Consider the following 20000-nt stretch of genomic DNA (forward strand, 5'->3'; position numbering starts at 1 on the left):
AAAATTAACGAATTGTCACTACCTTAAAGTGCACCTAGACTCAAATGTTTTTTATTCCTAACGTAAATCTCCCCATCCAATGCAGACTTTTCTTACCCAGAATTTCGCTTTTTTTGTGCCGTGCAAGCTACGTTAACTCGGCAGAACTACTCAGTGTAGCTTTAATTTGCACCCACGACCGTGACGTCAGAGACATGGGTATATTCTCGATTTTACGTCAAAATGCAGGTTTGTAAATTGCTTTCCACTTCAAGCAGAGATTTGCTTACGAAGGCTTACTCTTTTTCTTCAAAGATGGGATTCATACATTTGATTCTCTAACTGGTTCGGAAGATGATTCCTTTCTGTCTTTTTTCTCAAAGTATAATTGTATCTCCTCCAAGGACTTTCCTTTTGTCTCTGGAACAAATACAGCCACGAATACACAGGCACAAAACGCTAGACCTCCAAAAAACCAAAATGTTCCTGCTGGCGTAAAAACTTCAAGCTGGGCACTGAATGATTTTGTGACGGCGAAGGAGCACAGCCAGTTAAAAGCCGTGGCAATACCGCTGAATGTTCCGCGGGCTTTCACTGGGAAGAGCTCGCTCATAAGGAGCCAGGTACAGGGACCCCACGACATGGCGAATCCAACGATGTACACGGCTACGCTGGTGACGGCTACCCAGGAAATGTCGGGAATCCCGGAAGAATGCTCTGGATTGAGAGTGACGTAGAAATACGCACCCATGATAAAGCAGCTGGCGGACATGCCAGCGCCGCCAGCAATCAACAAAAAACGGCGTCCACCGCGGTCGATCATGGTCAAAGCAACGCATGCAGCAAAAAATTGTATGATGCCAATTAAAATTGATACCATGGTACTGTTTTCGGCAAAACCGGCCGTTTCGAAGATCGTAGCGCAATAGAACATAACAGCGTTGACTCCAGTCGTTTGTTGGAAGAGATGAAGAGTCATGCTGATAAGGAATGGCCGTAAAAGACTGGGTTTTGTGAAGTCCTTAAATGTCATTCTCTGTTTCTTGCCTTCTGCACCTAAACAAACAAGTTTTGTAATCAAAGGGAGAGTCATTTGAGTCATTCCAAAAAGAGTTAACTGAATAGAGGGTAATGTGAAGTGCTAGATTTCTATCCCATATGAACCATGTGAGCGTTAGCCCTACTGATGGAAATGGGCCCACACAAGGACAGAGAAAAACTCTGACCAGGATGGGAATTGTACCCACGACCTTCTGGTTAGATCTCCGCCGCCAAACCGACTGAGCTACAAGGTCAGACGGGAGCAGGTCGTGGGAACTGAAGATGTTAAAGTCACGGCAATGAACATGTACAAGTACAAACGTATACAAACGTAAGGTTTACCATTTGCAACTATGGGTGTTTAAGGTTTTGAAGCACCCATGGAAGGATGGAAAACTAGTTGCTTGGCGACGGGCGACAGGACAACTGAATAATCAGACTATCCGACCGGAGTTTACACTGCTAGCTAGCAGTCCCTTTCTAGATAGTCGCGAGGGAGCGTGAAATAGCCGAGCGAAAGCGGAAAACTGGAGCGAATGAACGGAGGGGGCGTGGGGAGAGGCCTCACCCCAGTCTCTTCTCCTTTTTTTCCCTCGCTCCAGTCTCGCCTCGCTTTGCGCTCTCGGCTACTTTGCCTCTCGGCTACTTTGCGCCCTCTCGCGACTATCTAGAAAGGAACTGCTAGCAGTCTAACTGGTGTTACGGAGAGCCAACAATTGTAGGTTCGAATCTTGGAACCTAGGACTCAGTTGTCCTTTCGCCCGTCGCCAAGCAACTGGTTTCTCAAGTTTTACCCCCCCCGGGGTTTGAATCCGTTGAAGTCACCAGAAGTTTCAGGTGTCTATAAGAGAAAATTGCTTAAATTCTCCTGAGAAGTGCGAGGATCGCTTCTCTCTTTCATGCATAACCCGCAAGGCCGCCCTGCAAATATATACCATCTCTTTCATAGGTCCTTACTTTTAACAAATACTTTGGAAATTTTCGAAAGACAACACTGTGGGAAAGATTCCTCAGGGTGCTAATGTCGCAACTTGCATCCGTCCAGTTCACAAGAAGTTAAAAAAATTCCCAGTATTCTTATCTCTCTTTCTTACAAAGAAATTAACTTACTTATTAAACTTTCTTTAATTTCCTCTATCTCTTCTTGAATGTTAGAATCACGTCCTCGAAGCCATTTGAGTGTTTTCTCGGCGCGCTTCTCCTTGTTGTGAGCCAGCAACCAGCGTGCGGTTTCCGGCATAAATATCATGCATAAGAAGAGACACGCTGGAGGACTAATACCAACGATGGCCGACCAACGCCAATCGAGGTAGTGACCGCTGACGAAAGAGAGTAGAATACCGGAAACGATTCCAATTTGGTTAAAGGCACCGAACGAGCCTCGAAGACGACTCGGAGCGGTCTCGGAGATGTAATTCTAAAATAAATAAGAAAAAACATTAAAAGCCAAGTCGAGGGGTAAAGGTTTCTGTGCGCATAGAAAAATAGGTGGATGTACATTAATGAAAATCTATGACAGAGATGACGTGACGATAAAATCATTTATAGAAAACAAAATAACCAAAACTTTGCATGCTCAATTCATTGTTCAAAGAAATATTGCCACATGCTATCGTTTGTTCTTATTTGGAAGACTGCGAAAAAAATCCAAAGCCTTTGGATTGAGTAGTAGAACCGAAGCCCCTCTCATCTTACACCACCAAGATTGCGTTGTCTCTTGGAGGCGCTACTTTTTAAATCGCTTTGGTTTGAGTGTGTCTCTGCTGTCCAAATTCATTTTTGTCCCAAAGATCACTCCAAAACAATCAATCCACGCTGGGAAATATATTCGCCGCATAAAACTTGCCACTTGAAAAAATGCTCGTGTGCACGAGGCTTTAGTGACCTTCATGCAGCGGCTACCTTGCGAGCAGTTGGTTTCTCCTACGTTTCCCGAGAGAGAAACCACTGCGAGCATGAGCAACCGACAGTTTCTTTGAGTGAGTCGCCGTCCAGCGCCAAGGACGAATAAATTAAATTTGAACAGGTAAAACGCGTGCATTCAGCTATGTAACTGCTGCGTTTGGGCGAGCCTGCTGTGTACTGATTTCCCGCCTATGTGTGGTGATTTCCCGCCTATCTTTTGTCGAAGTGATGTCAAATGCATCACGTGGGGTGTGACGTACTTCGCACTTGCTCGATTGAAAGTCAAACAGTTGCTCGCAGTGGTTTCTCTCTCGGGAAGCGTAGGAGAAACCAACTGCTCGCAGGGTATGCAGCGGCATGATGGCTAATGCAATGGCTATGGCTGCTCGTGACAAATTCTGCACGTAAAAAGTAACGCTGATCTTACCGGCGCGATTAAGGAACCCATTCCAACACCGAGACCAGAAAAGAATCTTCCCGCGTTCAGGAGGGCAGCACTATTGCCTAATCCGATCATCAGCCATCCAGCGGTAAATGGTACAGCGGTTAACATCAAAGCAACTTTTCGTCCAACCAAATCGATCACGTAGCCACCGAGAATTCCGCCAATCATAGCACCAATGTTCAAAAGAGACTGGTGACAAACAAGACAACAGAACATTCAGTATTGAAGATCTCAGTATAGCTAAATTGTTATATGTGCGTCGTGCTTGAGAAAGAACGAATTTGTTGTCAGCCTAGAAATTCTTCGAGAATTTTATTTATAAAACACACTATCACTATTTAGAATTTTTTTACCAGTTCGCGTCATTTTAACAAGGAAATATGTTTACGTTGTTTTAAACTAAGTTTGGTATTTCCTTACTCGTAATATTCATGTCTGTTATTTGTTATAATAGTTACATTTTTATTTATGCTTGCAAATGTTTCTAGTTATACGTAATTCAGCCTTTGTCTGCCATGTTTCATCAACAGTGAATTAGTACTACCTATCTAACCAATTAGGTATAGTAATATTTCCCGTATTCTTGCCGAGGACGCTTTGGTTGGTCCATGTCGCCGCATTTTACGAGTCCTGTGCAGCTTGACTTCAATTAAAAGACAGGAGCCGGCTCAGCTCTGTGGTACAAGGTAACCTCGCTTCTGATTGTCTACTTTGAAAGGAAATTCGGATTTAATGAATTTAATTTTAGTCATCCCTTAGATAGAGCGGTTTTCAATTGAGTGTCGAAAGTAATTAGCGAATTGCTTTGGTTTATAATTACTTCACTCAGTGATTGGTTCAAAGTTCTCGCGCCACTTTTTCAACCAATCAGAAGTGAAACCAAAACCAATTGTGGCTCGCGCGTGCACATTTTCCCGCGCTTTGTGTCGGCTACGTGTAATTACTTCGAGTTTTGATTGGTTTACTGGATTGTCTCCTGTCCTTTTTGATTGGCCAAAGTAATTACTTCGCTTTTGGTTTCACGACACTCATTTGAAAACCACTCTAAGAACCTCTTACATGCTATAATTTCGAAGCAGGTACTTATTTTACCAAATATAGTTCAGCGAAAATATTCATAAATCATAAAACATGCAGTGCAGATCAATAAAAGTGCAAAAAGTGTTTGTATTTGTGAAAATTGCAGTGATGTTTTTTATCATTCGAAATAAAATTCATATCTTAGCGCCGCCGTGTAATATCCTATACATATATGGCAAACAATTCTCAGGCTAAATGGAAAACTCTGATTTGCTGGTTTTCGGTCGGGATGTTACATCACGGACCGTTACCATGGAAACGGTCCATTTCCGTATTTTTTCTCTCTCGCAGGAAAATCGAGTTGAGCGAATACAAAAAGTTTTTAAAAAGCGCAATTTAATTTTTATATCGCAACAGTACGATAATAGCAAGCGGAATTTAGCTTTAAATGGAGAATGTTACCATTCAAAGTTCGCTGATGGAGGACGAAGATTACGAAAATTCAACCAGCGGAGAAGTGTCCGATCGCTCAAAAAAACGATGTCATATAATAAACAACTTACTAACCTCACTTTCTCGGGACCGTACTGGGGAAAATTGGCCCTCGGGTGTTTTTGTACAGACCTCGCTCCCCTCGGTCCGTACTGCCACGACCTCGGGCCAATATTCCCCAGTACAGCCCTCGCGCTTGGTTAGTAAGAGGTTATTATTCAAGTGTCAACTGTCTTTAGCGCTCAGGTACTACATAATTCTGTACACTTTACGTTGGAAGAGAGGGCGAAACCGGAGTACCCAGAGAAACTAGATCCTCTCAGAGCAGAGTAACCAACCAAAACCAACAAACTCAACCTACATTTGACGCCGAGTCTGGAAATCGAACCTCGGTCACATTGGTGAGAGGCGAGTACTCTCCCCTCCAGCTCCCGGCCTACTTCTTGGTGACTTCAAAAATGGTAGGATAATGACACAGCGTGATAACTCAACAGTCAGGATAATGTCATGACCTTAATATATCGTGGGCCAATCAGAATACTGGAAACTCAATGTTATAGAGTTGAAAAAACATTTTTTTTTGGTCACTTCTTAAAACGCTTAAACCCAGTTTATGAGAAGAACTCACAAATAAACCTTAAAGGAAATGGGAGATTTGTATTGTTTAACCAGTGTGTGAGATTAGATTACTTTACAGCCAGGCCTTTGAATCGGCCGATTGGGTAAATTTCAGTGTTGTGTTCACACCCTAAACCCTAACCCTAACCCAACCCTAACCCTAACCCTAACCCTAAAACCTAACCCTAACCCTAACTTCAGAAATTAATTGAGTCAATACTTAACTGGAATCACGAACGTAAATAATCCTTTTGTTAAAACTATATCAGTATCCTGGACTTTAAAAGGCAATCTTAGCGCCCGGCAAAACTTAAAGATAACTGATGACAGGATTAACCGAATTTATGGAAGAACTTGACAAAATTTTCATTGCTTATGGCAGACGCATTATCAAGATAAGTAGTACACTTTAAACTAAGAGTCAAACAAAACCTCAAGGATTCACTTTCAAGTGATAAAACGAAAGGAACAAAGATGCAGTAATTCACTTGATGATACACACAAAAGGTCAAGAGTTGGAAAGAGTTTTCACAAAAGTTTTACCACTTTTGATTAATTTACGTTTCTTCATGCGCCCCGCAAACTATCCAATTCGAAAGCCAAGAGAAGCCAGCTTTGATTTGACAAAAATATATATTCTAGGGCAAATTTGAAGTCCTACGTTTATCGCCACGTATGGTTAGCCGTGTAATGAAAATGGGCCTCATGAATGGTTTTGAGAGAACGCTAATTTAGTTCTTGCCCGTGGTCAGACCGTTCGATCCACATGTAAAGATTATCAACTACTAAGGTCCTACTAGACAACGGAATGGTTAACAAAAATTGCTTCGCGCTTTTACAGACCGAGTCATTCAGTAGATTGATTTTCCCGCGAAACCAGAACTCTCCAGCTAATCACAAGTCTTGCATGAAGTATTATTAACCACGGGATTGAGAATGAGCACTAGTGCAGGCCAAATCTTATTTAAGAACTCGTCTAAAAATAGCTTGATCTGTGAAAATGCCGCCACAGAGACCTAGTATTGGAGTTGTTTGCTCCTACAATGATACCCGCTAAACTAGAAGCAGCTGTTACACTATATTTCCTACTGAACAGTATTTAAGTACGCCCTCCCTTGAAAGGAAAACAAAGATAATTTTAAAATGGGTTTAATATTTTTAATCCCTCTAGAGTAACGAGTGCAAAAACCGGACGCCACATGGACGGAACTACCCCCTGTCAGCTCGCTGACGGCGTTCTAAAGAACTTTGAACAGTTTTTAAGAAAAAAGAAAAAAACCAACAGTCATCGTGGCAAAGGTAACAGCGTAAAGTATGACATCTTAAACACGAGACGAAGAGTGTGGCACGTTTTATAACATCTTCCGAATCACGCGTTTCCTGTTCTTAATAGTCAACGATTATTTAAGTTTATGAATACGACTTGTAAGGTCGGTGTAGCCAGTATAACAAAAACGTTTGGTCACAAATTAGCGTGGACTTCTTTCAGGTAAACTGCAAAATATCGGGACACGTTTTATATGAATGGCGTGTATTGCTATCAAAAGATGAGGCTACCAGGACACATTGCATCGAGGAGCCATGTACACGCAACGAATGATCTATACATCAAAAAGTGCAAATAATCAGTGAAACGATTTACCATAAATTTTCCTCGCTAGATTTGTTCACGACAGACGCTTTTACAAACATAATTGGCAATGCTCGCTTGCATTTCTGCCGCTTAGCCGATGACCGTGGACCGACTGAGTTAAAAAAATCTTTGAAAAGTTTGGAGGTTGGCGTGGGACGCAAATTAAAAAAAAAAAATCGATTCTCCGTGCCCTATGGCACTTCATACATATGGATTTCCGTAAACGATCTGGGTCAAGGGCATGTTATATCTTTATAGAAATTGCTCTTCACTAAGTTCTAGTCTCTCATTGGACACATTCGACAAATAGGTTATTGCGTCCGGCTCGTTTAGAATCGTACACTTTATCGAACTTTGCATACTCATTTCTGATTCAACTCAGTCCTCAGCCGGTCAAACAAAATTTTGAAAGGGGTTACTGGAAAACTACACTTCAATTAGCATTTTCTGGTCGCTATAAAGCGCTCTGAAGACTCCATGGGGTTTTCCGTGATACTGTATTTTGTAATCAACGGAACTACAGAGGGTTTACAAGTCACGAGTGGATAAACCACGAGCACAGTCTAGCAAAAGACTTTCGCAGTCTTCCGGAAAGTGCATGATCGTGGCGTTTTAAAGAGACCAACGCTTAGAGGCGATCTTTGATACCATCATGCGGCCATGATTTGATTTCCCTTTCAAGATAATGACAGCCATTATTTGGCAAAATGAAACAGCTTCGTGTGTTTCAATGATGTAGAAAGATACGAACAATGCTCCACGTTACAAATAAAACCCCGCGTTTTATGGACGTCATAGTTTGAGATTCAGTTTCTGTGAACGTGAACGAAAACTTAATCCCTTCTCCGCGTGCTGAAAAAGTAACCGAACCGGATTAAACTGGATTTAATTTGATTTCCGGTCCAAAAGTTCTTACGTTGAGGATACTCCTAGCTGACTCATTGTGGGAAAGTTGAGTCATTGGCAGCTGACTCATGGAGATTCAGTAACGCAAAGGTAATAACCGAGGGTGGGGTGGGAGGAATGCTGTCTAGGCCATTATGAGTCTGTTCCCAAAAAGGCGAGGGTTCGTCTCGTAGGTCGACGGTTTGTAACCTCTTAAAAAAATATTAAGCATCAGCCAAAAAAAAATAATAATAATAATAACACTTCTCAACACTTTTTAGAACGGCCTCTAACATTGCCACTGCAGTTAGAAGGCTTGCATTCTGGGCAACCTAGTTCTCAGGGTCTGCATTGTCGTTGACAAAGAGATCCTGCGAAAGAGGTTGCATTCTGGGGTGAACGTGATCGACAGTAATACATTGTCAGCTGTAATCTGTGCGCCTGCTCCCATGCAAGCAATTAAGGATAAGTAAATGAATGAGAATAAAAGGAACACCAACACCGGTAGGGAAAGGTCATTTCTTGGCCGGTTGAGTCATGGCCACAGTTTCAGTCGGGGATTTGTAACAATGTTATGGTGGTTTGATTAGAAAGACTTCCGTTCGCCATTGCTCGTTGTAATCAAAAGTACATTTGAACATATTCATGTGGTGAATTTGCTGTATAAGGGTTATTGCTTCAGCAAAACTGATTATGCAACATATTGTCTGAAGCAAAATACCTTTAGAAAATCACGTAATATATGGAGCGAGTCTTTGGAAATTGCTTACACTTGGGTGAAAGTCACGAGGTATTTCTTAGAGCTATTACCTGTAAAAACCGCCCTGAAACGTGGTTCAAATTTGAACTTCACTTTGAGTCTCGTGTAAACGTCACGCATCACTCACCACAAAAATCACCCCACAACACCACTCTACAAAATAAAAAAAAACTCCTCTGATGCGGCCATGTGGGATACGTCACGCAACATGCCACGTGAAAGCTTGTCAAATTCGCCGTATTCAATGTAGCAAAAAAACAAAACGAGGAAAGATAAAAAAAGCTCTGTATAGAGGGTTTTTTACTATTTTGAATACATCGACATTAAAGCTCTTCCTTCGGAAGTTGTATATAGATGTCTTAGCATATGTTTTAGCCATGAGAATGTGATGAAATAGCCCTTATTGATTGAGCCCCTCAATAGTATCACATGATTTATTTGAAAATTAAAAAAAAGTGAAAGAAAGAGGACTTGTAGAGTCTTAAATAGGTTAACTTTTCGCAAGTTTATTACAAAACGCAAAAACTTTCAAATAGTTTCACTTTTTACATCTCAGGAAAATTATCGAGGCAACAAATTCATTAAATTTGATGGGGAGGCCAAGAAACACAACGTCGTGGTCTATAATTTATAATACAACTTCACCCGGGTAATGAACTTCATTACGCTGTAAAGCCTGAGTAAAATGCTTATGTTTGTAGGCATAGCTTTCGCTAAATGAAGAGGAGAGATAGTGAAGACGTGCTGTTTATTCTTTTTACACAAAAATATTTTTAGCCGTCAAGAGATTATTTTTCTTTTCTCCAAATGGCCGACCCAGCTTTACGGGTTTTGAATTAAGGTCTGCTTTCTTACGTAATTCGTACTGTGGCCACGAGACATGATTGAGAAATTGCGTTATTATACTATCGACTGGATTTCGATGCTTCGACTACAGAAAATCCAACTTTTCAAAGGACACTCTAAGTGTTAATTTGTTTTCTTTTCGCGATTTGGTGAAAACCTGTTTCTAACCTGGATTCTACAGCTGGACACCTTCCAAGTGGGCAAAGAGAAGGTAAAAATCTATTCGGAATTAATTAGCGCCACAATTTCCTTTTCTAGCAGTTAGAGACTGCAGAGAACTGTTCTTAAATGGCGAACAAGAACGCAGAAACCTGAGCTTAAAAAATGATACCAAAATGCTAAAACCGGTTTCAGTGGTTCCGCCACGTTTGTGCTCCTCGCGCGCGAAAAAGATGCAAAGAAAATGGCTCGCAAAACAAAAAAGTCATCTCACCCCAAACCAAGTGATTTCATCTTTGTCAAGGTATAAGTCCTTTGTGTCCTTGTCTGATAGCTGTGTAACTGCAGCAGACGAGTAACCCATTCCATAGCCAAAGCTAAACGAGGCAAAAGATGCAGAGAGGCAAGCAATGAGAACACTCCATAACCGCTCTCGATGTTTCCTCTTGGGTGGTTCCAATTCCGTTGGATGATCGAGGCAACCTTCTGGCTTCATATTCTACGAGTGTAAGTTGCGTTGCTTGTCTGTGAGAAACTGTATTTGTATGTGCTTTGTTCTATTGAATACGGTGGTTTTCAACACTCACAGAGTCGGGTTTCGGGTTTTATTGCCAGCGTATCCTTTCACGTGATATCCCCTGGACAACTGACCCGAGTAACGAACACATGACCGAGGCAAAGACGACGCGTGACAGATTGTGCACACGAGAACGCCCCGCATTGCATAAGACGCTGCCACGCGCAAGAGCATTCACTCCTCACTTCTGCGACATATAATGCAATTCGCGTGATTTTCGTCAGATGTTTTGTCAGTTATTTTGAACGTCTAAAGGAAGCGCGAGTATGAACGTTTATAGAACGGCTAATACTAATCCTCTTTAAATTTGAGGGGGGATTTTTCGGCTAGATTTCTTAGACCCTAAACCAAATAGACAACTAGAATCAGCAAACGAGTCGTAAATCTCTTTTAAGCATCACCAGGCAAACACCTCCACGCCCCATTGTATTATTTGTTTTATTTAATTTCGCTGTACTAATTGCCTTACAACTACTTGGCCTAAATGCTTTAGAGATGTCTGGTTTTGTCAAGCCACTGAACAGTTTTGCTAAAATTCTATCCTGTGTGACCCTTTCTTTACCAGTCTCAGGATACATCGAGACATCATAACACATGGCGCGGCAGAAGAAAATCTTGCAATGATGTCAGTATTAATGTTATAACTTCTACCTACTAGGAGACTTTCAAGCAGCCTCTCCAGCTGACCTCTGATAGTGCTTAAAATAAATTCCATTCTAAGAGCAGTTTACAATATCGAAGTTACGTCGAAGCCTCAGAGTTTTACGTCCTGTCAAAAATACCGGCTATTGTAATGAAAAGTCATCACTAGAAGGAATTTTCTTTGCATTGTAATCGAGCCTTGCCTTTTCCGTATTATGACTGCTTGGCTAGACACGTGAAAGGCCTTGTTGTTGATGGCTATCATCAATTAAAGCATAATTAAAGGTAGCGCGTACTTATCTCCCGAGCTTGCGGAATTTAGTCGCGTACTAACCGCGAAGACGCTCACGATTAATGACGCAATCTAAGTAGCTTTCTCGCCATCCAAGCTAAACTTTTCAGAAAAATTTCCGAGGCTGAAGAATCACAACATCTGTTTTGCTTTCCCGTTTTTCCTCTTTGTGCCTCGTCACGTCTGTGATTGGAAAGTATTCGTAACCATAACAACCAAATGTCTGAAAAGAAAAAAAATAAAAATGCAAATTTTCAAAATATGTTTACTTCAACTTACTTTGAAGTTTAGTTCTGCGCTCGAATCCATGATCATCATCGCCCTCTAGTTATGCTTTTGCATGCAAACGGACTAAGATTTTCAATGAACTAAGTTGCACCTAGTGGCTTTTCCTGAATAACGTCCTTTGTCGTCAACTGCTTAGAAAAGAAATGCTCTTTAGATTTGCTGTTATTTTGCATTGGATCACCTCAATATATGTACACACTGTAGTTGTAAAGGCTATGTGCGATTTCACACGTTTAAAATTACTTGATAAATTTGCACCCTCGGAATGTTCATCAACGTAAGTTAATACATTTTAGAATTTTTCGTTTCACGTGCACCTATATATAATGGCACGCCTGGTTGTTTTCAGTTCACGTGGTGTCCATAAAATCGTCTGACTCCCTGAAGAAGTCAGGCCGTGCCTGACGAAATATTGGTAAACAAAAAAATGTAATTTTATATCCTCGCAGCCGTAAAACCAACCTTGCATTACTGTTTTGTTTTTTTGTCCACAATTGCCTGCTTTACCATGCACATTTTGCCTACACTCAAGTGGAAACTGAAAAATTGAAAACGTGTGAATACTGATGTCAGATGCCACACGAGCTCGAGGCGGGAAAAGGGAAGGCGCGTGCCATCCACGCTCGATATCCCTTTATCCCGATATACTTTAAAAAAGTAAAATTGTCAGTGTTAACAGACAATGTCGAATTCTAAAATGTCAATACTGAGTTAAAAAGAACTTTATCTTTACCGTGGACAGAAAAAGGCCCCTCTGTCTAAATAGTCAGAAGTAATTGCAGATAGTTGATGTAGTGATGTTGGCATTGCATGTGTTCCAAACTTAAATCGCTTAACGGTTTGCGAATAGTCCAACCTTTTAAATTTATGATTGCCTAATATGCGTTGACAAATTATTATCCACTGCCTGGCACTAGCGAGATTGTCACTTGGAAATTTAGAGCCGCGATAGATCTAAAATGACGACCAATTTTATTACAACCAAAGGTTCACTCTTCCCTTTTTGACAAAGAAAAAAAAAGTTGTGTAGACTTTCAATAAAGAAAAGAATAGCGAATCACTTGTTAAAATTCAGGAAAAAAAATAAGGTAGGTAGGGAAGACCTTCTGATGCCACTTCTTCAAGGTTAACAGCTTTATTAAACAAGCAGTAATTTATGCTTGTCGCCAGGGTCGTGTCCCATCAGTTTCTTCGTGCCAGCTGACTCATTTCCGCTATTACTTCACTTCCGCGATATGATAGCCGGAAATTCAATCGACCTCTGCTCTTCATTGGACTCAACTCGTGATCCGGATGCATGTAAAGTGACACAAATAACGCGATCAATCAGTGGTGATGCGGTCGCAAGCGACATTTGAAACACAATTGCATACGACAGGCCGGTTCTTGTAATTTCACTATTAAAATGTTCGCGCATTGTCCACTCTAAAAGTTCCTCGATTGCTGTAAGTAACTGCCAAGAGTATAGCTAAAATAGACTAGGTCTTAAATTGTAACTGCTTAAAGAAACTAGCAATGCGAGAATCCCTGTAGGAACTTAAACACCTAAACATTAATTTTAACTTCTTTGTTTTCAGTAAAAACATTCAAACTGAGATAAACCAAAATTTTGCGAACATACCGACTAAGAACATACCCAGGCTGGAGTCAGTTAAGAATGTAAAACTGTAGTCTAACAGGACGATTAACTCAACGGACGTTCAGTTTTTAACATTTCCCCTCATATGGTTTTCTTATTACAAAGGGGTGATACACTGAAGAACGACTCAGTTTTTCATACCACCCAACTTTAACAACAGGATGAGTACGCTTTCAGGCTCAAATCGCAAAGAAAAAAAAAATTCAATAAGGAATTCAGCTTAGCCCCAAAATTAGAAAATATAATCTTATAAAAAAGAGTGTACAGCGATGATGTCGACAAGGGAAATAGCTGGAAATAAAACTGCAAACGTGAGGTTTGCCAAAAGGGAAAACTGATGACGTTGTTGACTTTGGCTCATTTCTCGCCTATAATATAAAGTTATCGAACACTTTCAGAATAAGAGAAGTTTCTTCCTGCCATGTCAAGCACCAACTTTCCATTTTTCGTTTCACGCAAGGGTGATTCGAAATGAATAGAAGTGACTGCACACGTGCATTTCGAACTCTTGTACTGTTGCCCTTTCAACGAAATTCTGCATGGTGAAAAGATCAAATCTCACGTTGTATGAAAAACGTAAACACGCAGCTGTCATTGAATTTCAATTTTCTTTCTTAGTTTCAACATCCGTCGCTCTAAGTCAGTTCACGCGCGAAATAAGTTTGATTAAAAACATTAAACGACTTCGAAACATAGCAGTTAACTTGAATGACGTTCTCCGTCGCCGCCGCACCGTCTCCGTAAAATGGGCAAAAGGTAAGTCGTTAGCCGCAAAAGAGAACAAAAACAAAAAAACAACAACAGCAAAAGAAAGAAAACGTAAGAGTCGTGTGAACTTTTAGTTCACTGACGATTTCTCATTTTTTAAATGCCAAGAAAATTTGTTTAAGTTTCTTTGAGTCTTGTGACTTGATACGAAAAATAGACCGTAGGGGTTTTCAGTAGTGAGAAAAATTCTTGGACCTTGAATAAGTATAACCTTTTGAGTGTCCTTAAAAAAAATGTAAAGTTAAACCAAGTTTTAAAAATACCCGTCTACGCGAGCAATTTTTGTGAAAATATTAAATATGAAATATTAATGGTTAATGGTCATGATGTGCTGTAATAGTAGAATCCAAAACGCCAGGAAAAGTTTAACCTGCGTAGCAGGGGTTTGGCGTTTTTTTTTTCGGCCGCGTGAAAGCTGGACAGAGGTCAAGAGAGAGGGGGAGGGAGTGGGGGTAAGGGGAGCGAAAGAAACTGCAGCACTACATGTCACATTCATTTTGCCGGCTGGATGACAGTAGACCAGGTCAATAGGTTTTAGGCCACTTACAAAATGACGCCGGAAGTGTCAGCAAGGATAACTATCCTACAGCCCCCTACTAGCTTCCCCACAGACAGTGTTAGTTGCTACTCCTTAGGGAAAGGGAGGAATGGCATTTACTGCGAAACGTTCCGAAAATTGTCAGGTTTCAAATCTGACTTTTTCAAATGCTGCGGAGGCACTGTGGTGCAGTGATGTGCGTGCTGTACTCTTTCCCCTGGGGTCTCTGGTAGCAGGCATAGAGTTCTCACTGTGTTGTTTCCTTAGACAACAAAAATTTATTCCACTCTTTCTCTCCCCCCCCCCACCCCACCCCAAGGTGTATAAATGGGTACAGGTGACATAATGCCATGGACCATCACTATGTCTAGGGAAGAGTAGCACTCACTGATGCTTCAGAAAAAGAGTGCTTCTGCCGTGTGAGCGCAAGGGTGACAGTGCCTTTTTCGTCAAACTTTCATGTTTTTCAATGACGTAAGTGATGCCATCAACAAAGAGTTCACCTCTTCCGAATCGCCAAAATAAATTATATTCAGCCTTTTTTGTGGGGTAAAAGTTAACAACTATCGAATAAACTGTAAAATGAAGGGGTTAATTGACTCAAGTAACTAGCACAATTAGGCATTTAAAAAAATATATCACTATTTTCCGACGTGAATTTTCTGATCAGAATCACACATTTTGTTTTAATTGCAATCTTTTCTTTATTTTGATAGATTTTTGAGGGGCATGCAGATTGCGCATAAAAAAAGAAAAAAAACTTATGCGGCCATTGATGTGAAGTTCTTTTAAACTATCTCTTCTTTTGTATTTGATTATATTGAATTACTATGTCAAAGGAGCTAAACAATTGAACTGTCCTCTATGAACTTACAAATTAAAGGTATTCAGAACTGAACGCGCGAACCTCTCAAGAAGTCGCAAGACCACAGACAACTTATAGGACTTTTGTTTGAGCGACTCCATGGACGGCCACGTAGAGGCATGCTATAAGTTTCAAGGGGCTGCAATCACGACAAACGTGACTCACATTAATGAAGGGAAATTGGATACGTGGAGATTTACTTGTTGAACTCCGCGTTCTCTGTATTTAGTTAGCCAGTGTTTTGTTTTCAGTGTTTGTTATCACTTTAGAATCCTTTCCTAAGAGCTAGGAAAAAATCAAACTTTAATCGTGTTAACTTTACATGTAAATTGAACGCGACAAAATTGGCATAAAAACGGACGAAAAAAGAATTTTACGCAGCCATTTGCAATTTTGTTCAGTTATGTTTGACTAGTTATTGCTCTTCCAAAATTGAATTTTAATTCGTCAATCTTTGAAAACGGCTGTATCGCCACAAGTATAGTAAAACTAAAAATTTGAAAAGGTGTAAGAATTTCACAATGGATAATTATGTGGCTAGCCTTACATACGTATGTTTCATCCCTGCCAAGGGACTCATCAGAGACCTTTCGGCTAACTCGTCAAACATCGCGTTTGAAGTCCCGCTAGCATCGAAATGATGGTGGCAATCTGGCCTTATATCACATAAGGATTCCCAAAAATAAGGTTATTCTTAAACATCGAACCACCTTGCTTAAATTAAATATCAACGCGACAATTCCGTGGCTTTACCCTGTAAAGTTATGAAAGGGCATATCTTTTTTCTAGCACGTACATAATTTTCAACATTTTAAACCTTGATCAGACAATCTACATGGCAGGGCGTGGGTCAGGAAAGTCAGCTATGCTCAAACCTGCAAGGCTAACCAAGCAATGCACGTGCAAAAAAAAAAAAAAAAAAAAATGCACTTGAAATAACTCTTTTCGGAGTAGTGATTGATTCAAAGGCTAGTTAGACTCAGTGCGCATATACACAGAGCACTCTTTGTTTTTCAAGGTGACGTCAAAATTTTGTCATCGTCCTACTGAGAACACGCGGATGAATTACGTGAGCTGCCATGTGTTCTCTCTAATTTCTGGTGCTACGATTCGTTCTCTACTGACTTTCAAAGGAAGACCCTCGTTTCGAAACCTGAAAGAAGTCAGTTCTACATACATTGTATAATTGCCCTTGGGCTAAGCTCAACTGAGCGCACTTTAATTTGCTTTGAATTTTTTTTATAATATACGGATGAATTTAGATAGAACAAGTAGAGGAAGGGCGGTTGTTAAGGTCACTTTAATAACGATTTTTTCATTGAAAATTAAACCACTTCAAACATACATTTAAAGTCATGGAGGCTCTATACATTTTCATCAAAAAGTTTTAATTACTATTAAAAATATATAAAATTCTAATAAAATTGATGAAAAAATATCCTCGCAAAAAGCTTGTCAATAAACACTGTCTGTGTTAATTATATGTTCCCTTACCGTATACATTGAAGAGAGATACAAACTAAGCTCAACTGAGATACAAACTCAAAGCAAAGGATTGCTCGCATATATATGCGGGGTTTTCACGCCAAATGATCCCAACCGACTCTATCGCAAAGTGAAAATGACCTGTAGAACGCCTTAATGACTGGTTTATTATTTCTTTCGTTTTGCGTGGTTTGAGAGTGTCGATTGCCCACCTGGCCTGAATGAAATTGAAAATCTTAGCATTTAAGTCTGAGAGGCTTAGTCGTGTAATACAAAGCATATGAGTATTCTGTCATTTTTGATTGAGAAGAAGAGAAGATCAAAAACATGACAGCTCTTACTAGTGCTTCTCATTCAAAGGTGCTTCCATGTTGGATAAGGACGATAAACCGTAATCAGTCTTTCTTACTGAGGAACGCCAGTCAGGAGCTCCTGTATTAGTTTATTAAGTTTGTTTGCCTAAAATAAGGGACCTGGTATTGCTGTTGTGTAGCACTTCAGACAGATATCAGACTACTTGCTGGGCTCTAGAATTTCCAATTCAAAGAGTTAGACCCTGCTATTGTAAAAAGAACTTAACATAAGTTTTCACTCGCTAAGCCTAGCGAGTGGGTATGAATAAATATGAAATTTTCCTTATGGTGACGAGCAATTCACCATCCAAATAACTTTCTTCTTGGCTTTCCAGACATGAACTGTTCCAAAACAAACTGTGCCACGTCTTTGCGGTTTATTTCCTCCAATGAAACGGCCAACTGTGAAATCATCTGCGATCTGTTCATTTGACACCTTGTTCTCCAAACACAAAGTAATCTAAACGCTTTCTCTTGGGGACCCATGGTAAGACCGCCAAGCTGCAACAAATCCTTGTCCCCCACCCCTAGGAATGTTCCGAGCTGGGACCATTCGTCCGCGTTAAGTTTGTAAGCAACTCGTCGAAGTTCTCGATCACTGAGCCCAGAATCTGAAAAAGGCAATAAATAGATTTTATGCCAAAGCACTTATGCACAAAATCAGTCGCATAACGTAGCATCACATGTGATACTATTCTGCAAAATTTATGAGCCTGTTTAAAGGGGTTGTGTCAAGAAAATGTTTGGCAATTCGGCGCCTGGGAACTGACAACCAAATAAAGCGAAACTTAAAAATAACTACTTAGAACTTTGAAGGAAGGTTGGATTAAAAACAGCAAATACAAAAAGAGGTGAGGATGGGCAGTATTGAAGAAGATTAAAATGGATTACATTTGGGGTTCGGAAAACTTTTCAGCCTAACAGTGCTTTTCAAAGTTTATCTCTGTTCTTTGTAAATGACGTCATTAGAGAGCTTTAGATTCTAGGACGAGGACGAGAACGAAGACGAGATTTGACTGCCCATTTTTAGCGAAAATACGTAGAAGATTTTATAACCCGGACGATTAATCTTACTCTTTGTTAGCAGTGTAGGTTGCTCAGTTATCCTTATTGCTGGTAATTGAGCGTTTTTGCTAATCGAAAAATGGCAAACCTGCTACCTTGTTGTTGACTTGTTTTGACACGACAACATTTTTGCAAAACCTCGTACTAAATAAAAAATGACGCTGGTTTGCGCGCGCTCACTGTTGTTCTATGAGAAAATCTCGTGCAGTCGTAGTCGTTCTCGCCCTAGAATCTAAATCTCTTTATTATATAAGCTCGACAGACATTTGACGGACATGTGATGTGTTGGAAAAGATGCAGCATTATAAATGCAAGACATGACTAGCCCTTAAGATCTCCCCTTGTCCATAGATGATTCTTGATTAGCATTTTGTTGCTATATATTGTTCAACGTTTCATGACCATTTTGCTGTTTACCTTATTGGGTCCAGGGTATTAATTTAGAGTTAAGTATGAAAAATCATGATTTGAAAAGAGAAGAAAAAAGGCAATTACCAGCTATCAATAGCAAGTTCCTGCCTGTGCATAGCATGTGCTATCTGGCATTGCGAAGGACTTTTGCCCTTCTTAATCATATTAACTCATGCATTTCTTTTACTCTTAGTCATAAATTACTGTGCATGTGCTATTAATATCACCCTATTCAGTTATAAAACGTAAAATACGTGATGTTTTATTCCACAAAATAGACTTACCATTGTGTGCGTTTTCTGCACCGCTTGTCCCTGGATTAGAAGGCGGCTCGTCAGTATTTGAGTCGAGGCTGACAGTGCTCCCATGGAGACTGGAGCGTCGTGCCGTCATCAGCTCCTGTGTCAGTTTTCTTCGTTCAGTTTCTGCTTCTCCTAGCTTTTTGTTCATCACTATTTTCATCTGTCGAATCTTGGGTTGAAAAAAAAAAAACAAATTTAGGGTGCGTTCGATTGAGACTAATCCTGGAAATGATGATTTTATAGCGGTAAGTGTCGCGTTTTGAAGCATAAGGATAATAACGATATGTTTAAAATCGCATTTTAGCAGATGTTTGACAATTATATTGTGAATCTCCGCTAAAACGAAGGATTTCTAACAACTATTCCATGCATTCCTATCACGGAATACGGCCAATCGAACGCACCCTTAATATTTTATATAAAGAATATACATACATTAAACAAGTTCTCGAATTCTACAGAAATTAGTCCAACAATAACTACATGTAGACTACAGTTAAACATGCATTATACATACACTATACATACATTAAATAGATTCTGCTTAAACATAAAAAAACATTAAATAGATTCTACAATTAATGAACGAAATGATATATATGTGAAATGTATCATATATTGCACTGCGGGTAGGTATGACATCAAGTGAAACTGTGTTGCCTCGCAATTAATGGCGCAATTGACTTTTGCGTCGAGAGGCCTGAAAAAGCCTAGAAATGACCAGCTGCCAACGTTAGTGGCTCCATAGTTCAGTTGGTTAGAGCGTCGCACCGGTATCGCGAGGTCACGGGCTCAAACCCGCTCATAACTGCGAGGCAACACAGTTTCACTTGATTTGATTCAATTCTACGATCATTGCTTCATTATACAGATACATCCTACGTACATTGAATAGATGCTACAGTCATACTGACGTTATTTAGTCATGCATTAAAAGGATCATTGTACAGATTTTAAGATATTTGAAAAACGCGGAGACTGCGGTCCTTACT

General features: G+C 40.2%; 2 protein-coding genes across 3 annotated transcripts in view; both read right to left on the reverse strand.

Annotated features, from left to right (window-relative positions):
• Positions 1 to 10534, reverse strand: part of LOC138032589 (solute carrier family 2, facilitated glucose transporter member 8-like) — an 11854-nt gene extending 1320 nt beyond the window's left edge. For both annotated transcript variants that reach the window (XR_011128411.1, XM_068880299.1), the window contains exons 1-4: positions 10058 to 10534; positions 3353 to 3559; positions 2131 to 2437; positions 1 to 1035 (exon numbers count right to left, since the gene is read on the reverse strand). The exon at positions 1 to 1035 is cut by the window's left edge. Coding sequence is in view for 1 of the 2 variants with exons in the window: in XM_068880299.1 (XP_068736400.1) it covers positions 302 to 1035; positions 2131 to 2437; positions 3353 to 3559; positions 10058 to 10279 (1470 nt within the window). In the remaining variant the exon portion in view is untranslated. The remainder of the gene's footprint in view (positions 1036 to 2130; positions 2438 to 3352; positions 3560 to 10057) is intronic.
• A 6141-nt stretch (positions 10535 to 16675) lies between these two features.
• The window catches only part of LOC138033874 (uncharacterized), a 60105-nt gene continuing 56780 nt past the window's right edge, over positions 16676 to 20000 (reverse strand). The window contains 3 exon segments of the mRNA XM_068881741.1: positions 16676 to 17841; positions 18991 to 19177; position 20000. The exon segment at position 20000 is cut by the window's right edge and continues 93 nt beyond it. Of these exon segments, the coding sequence (XP_068737842.1) occupies positions 17531 to 17841; positions 18991 to 19177; position 20000 (499 nt within the window). The 3' untranslated portion in view covers positions 16676 to 17530.

The sequence above is a fragment of the Montipora capricornis genome, chromosome 14 (assembly GCF_036669925.1).
Source record: "Montipora capricornis isolate CH-2021 chromosome 14, ASM3666992v2, whole genome shotgun sequence".
Lineage (NCBI taxonomy): Eukaryota > Metazoa > Cnidaria > Anthozoa > Scleractinia > Acroporidae > Montipora > Montipora capricornis.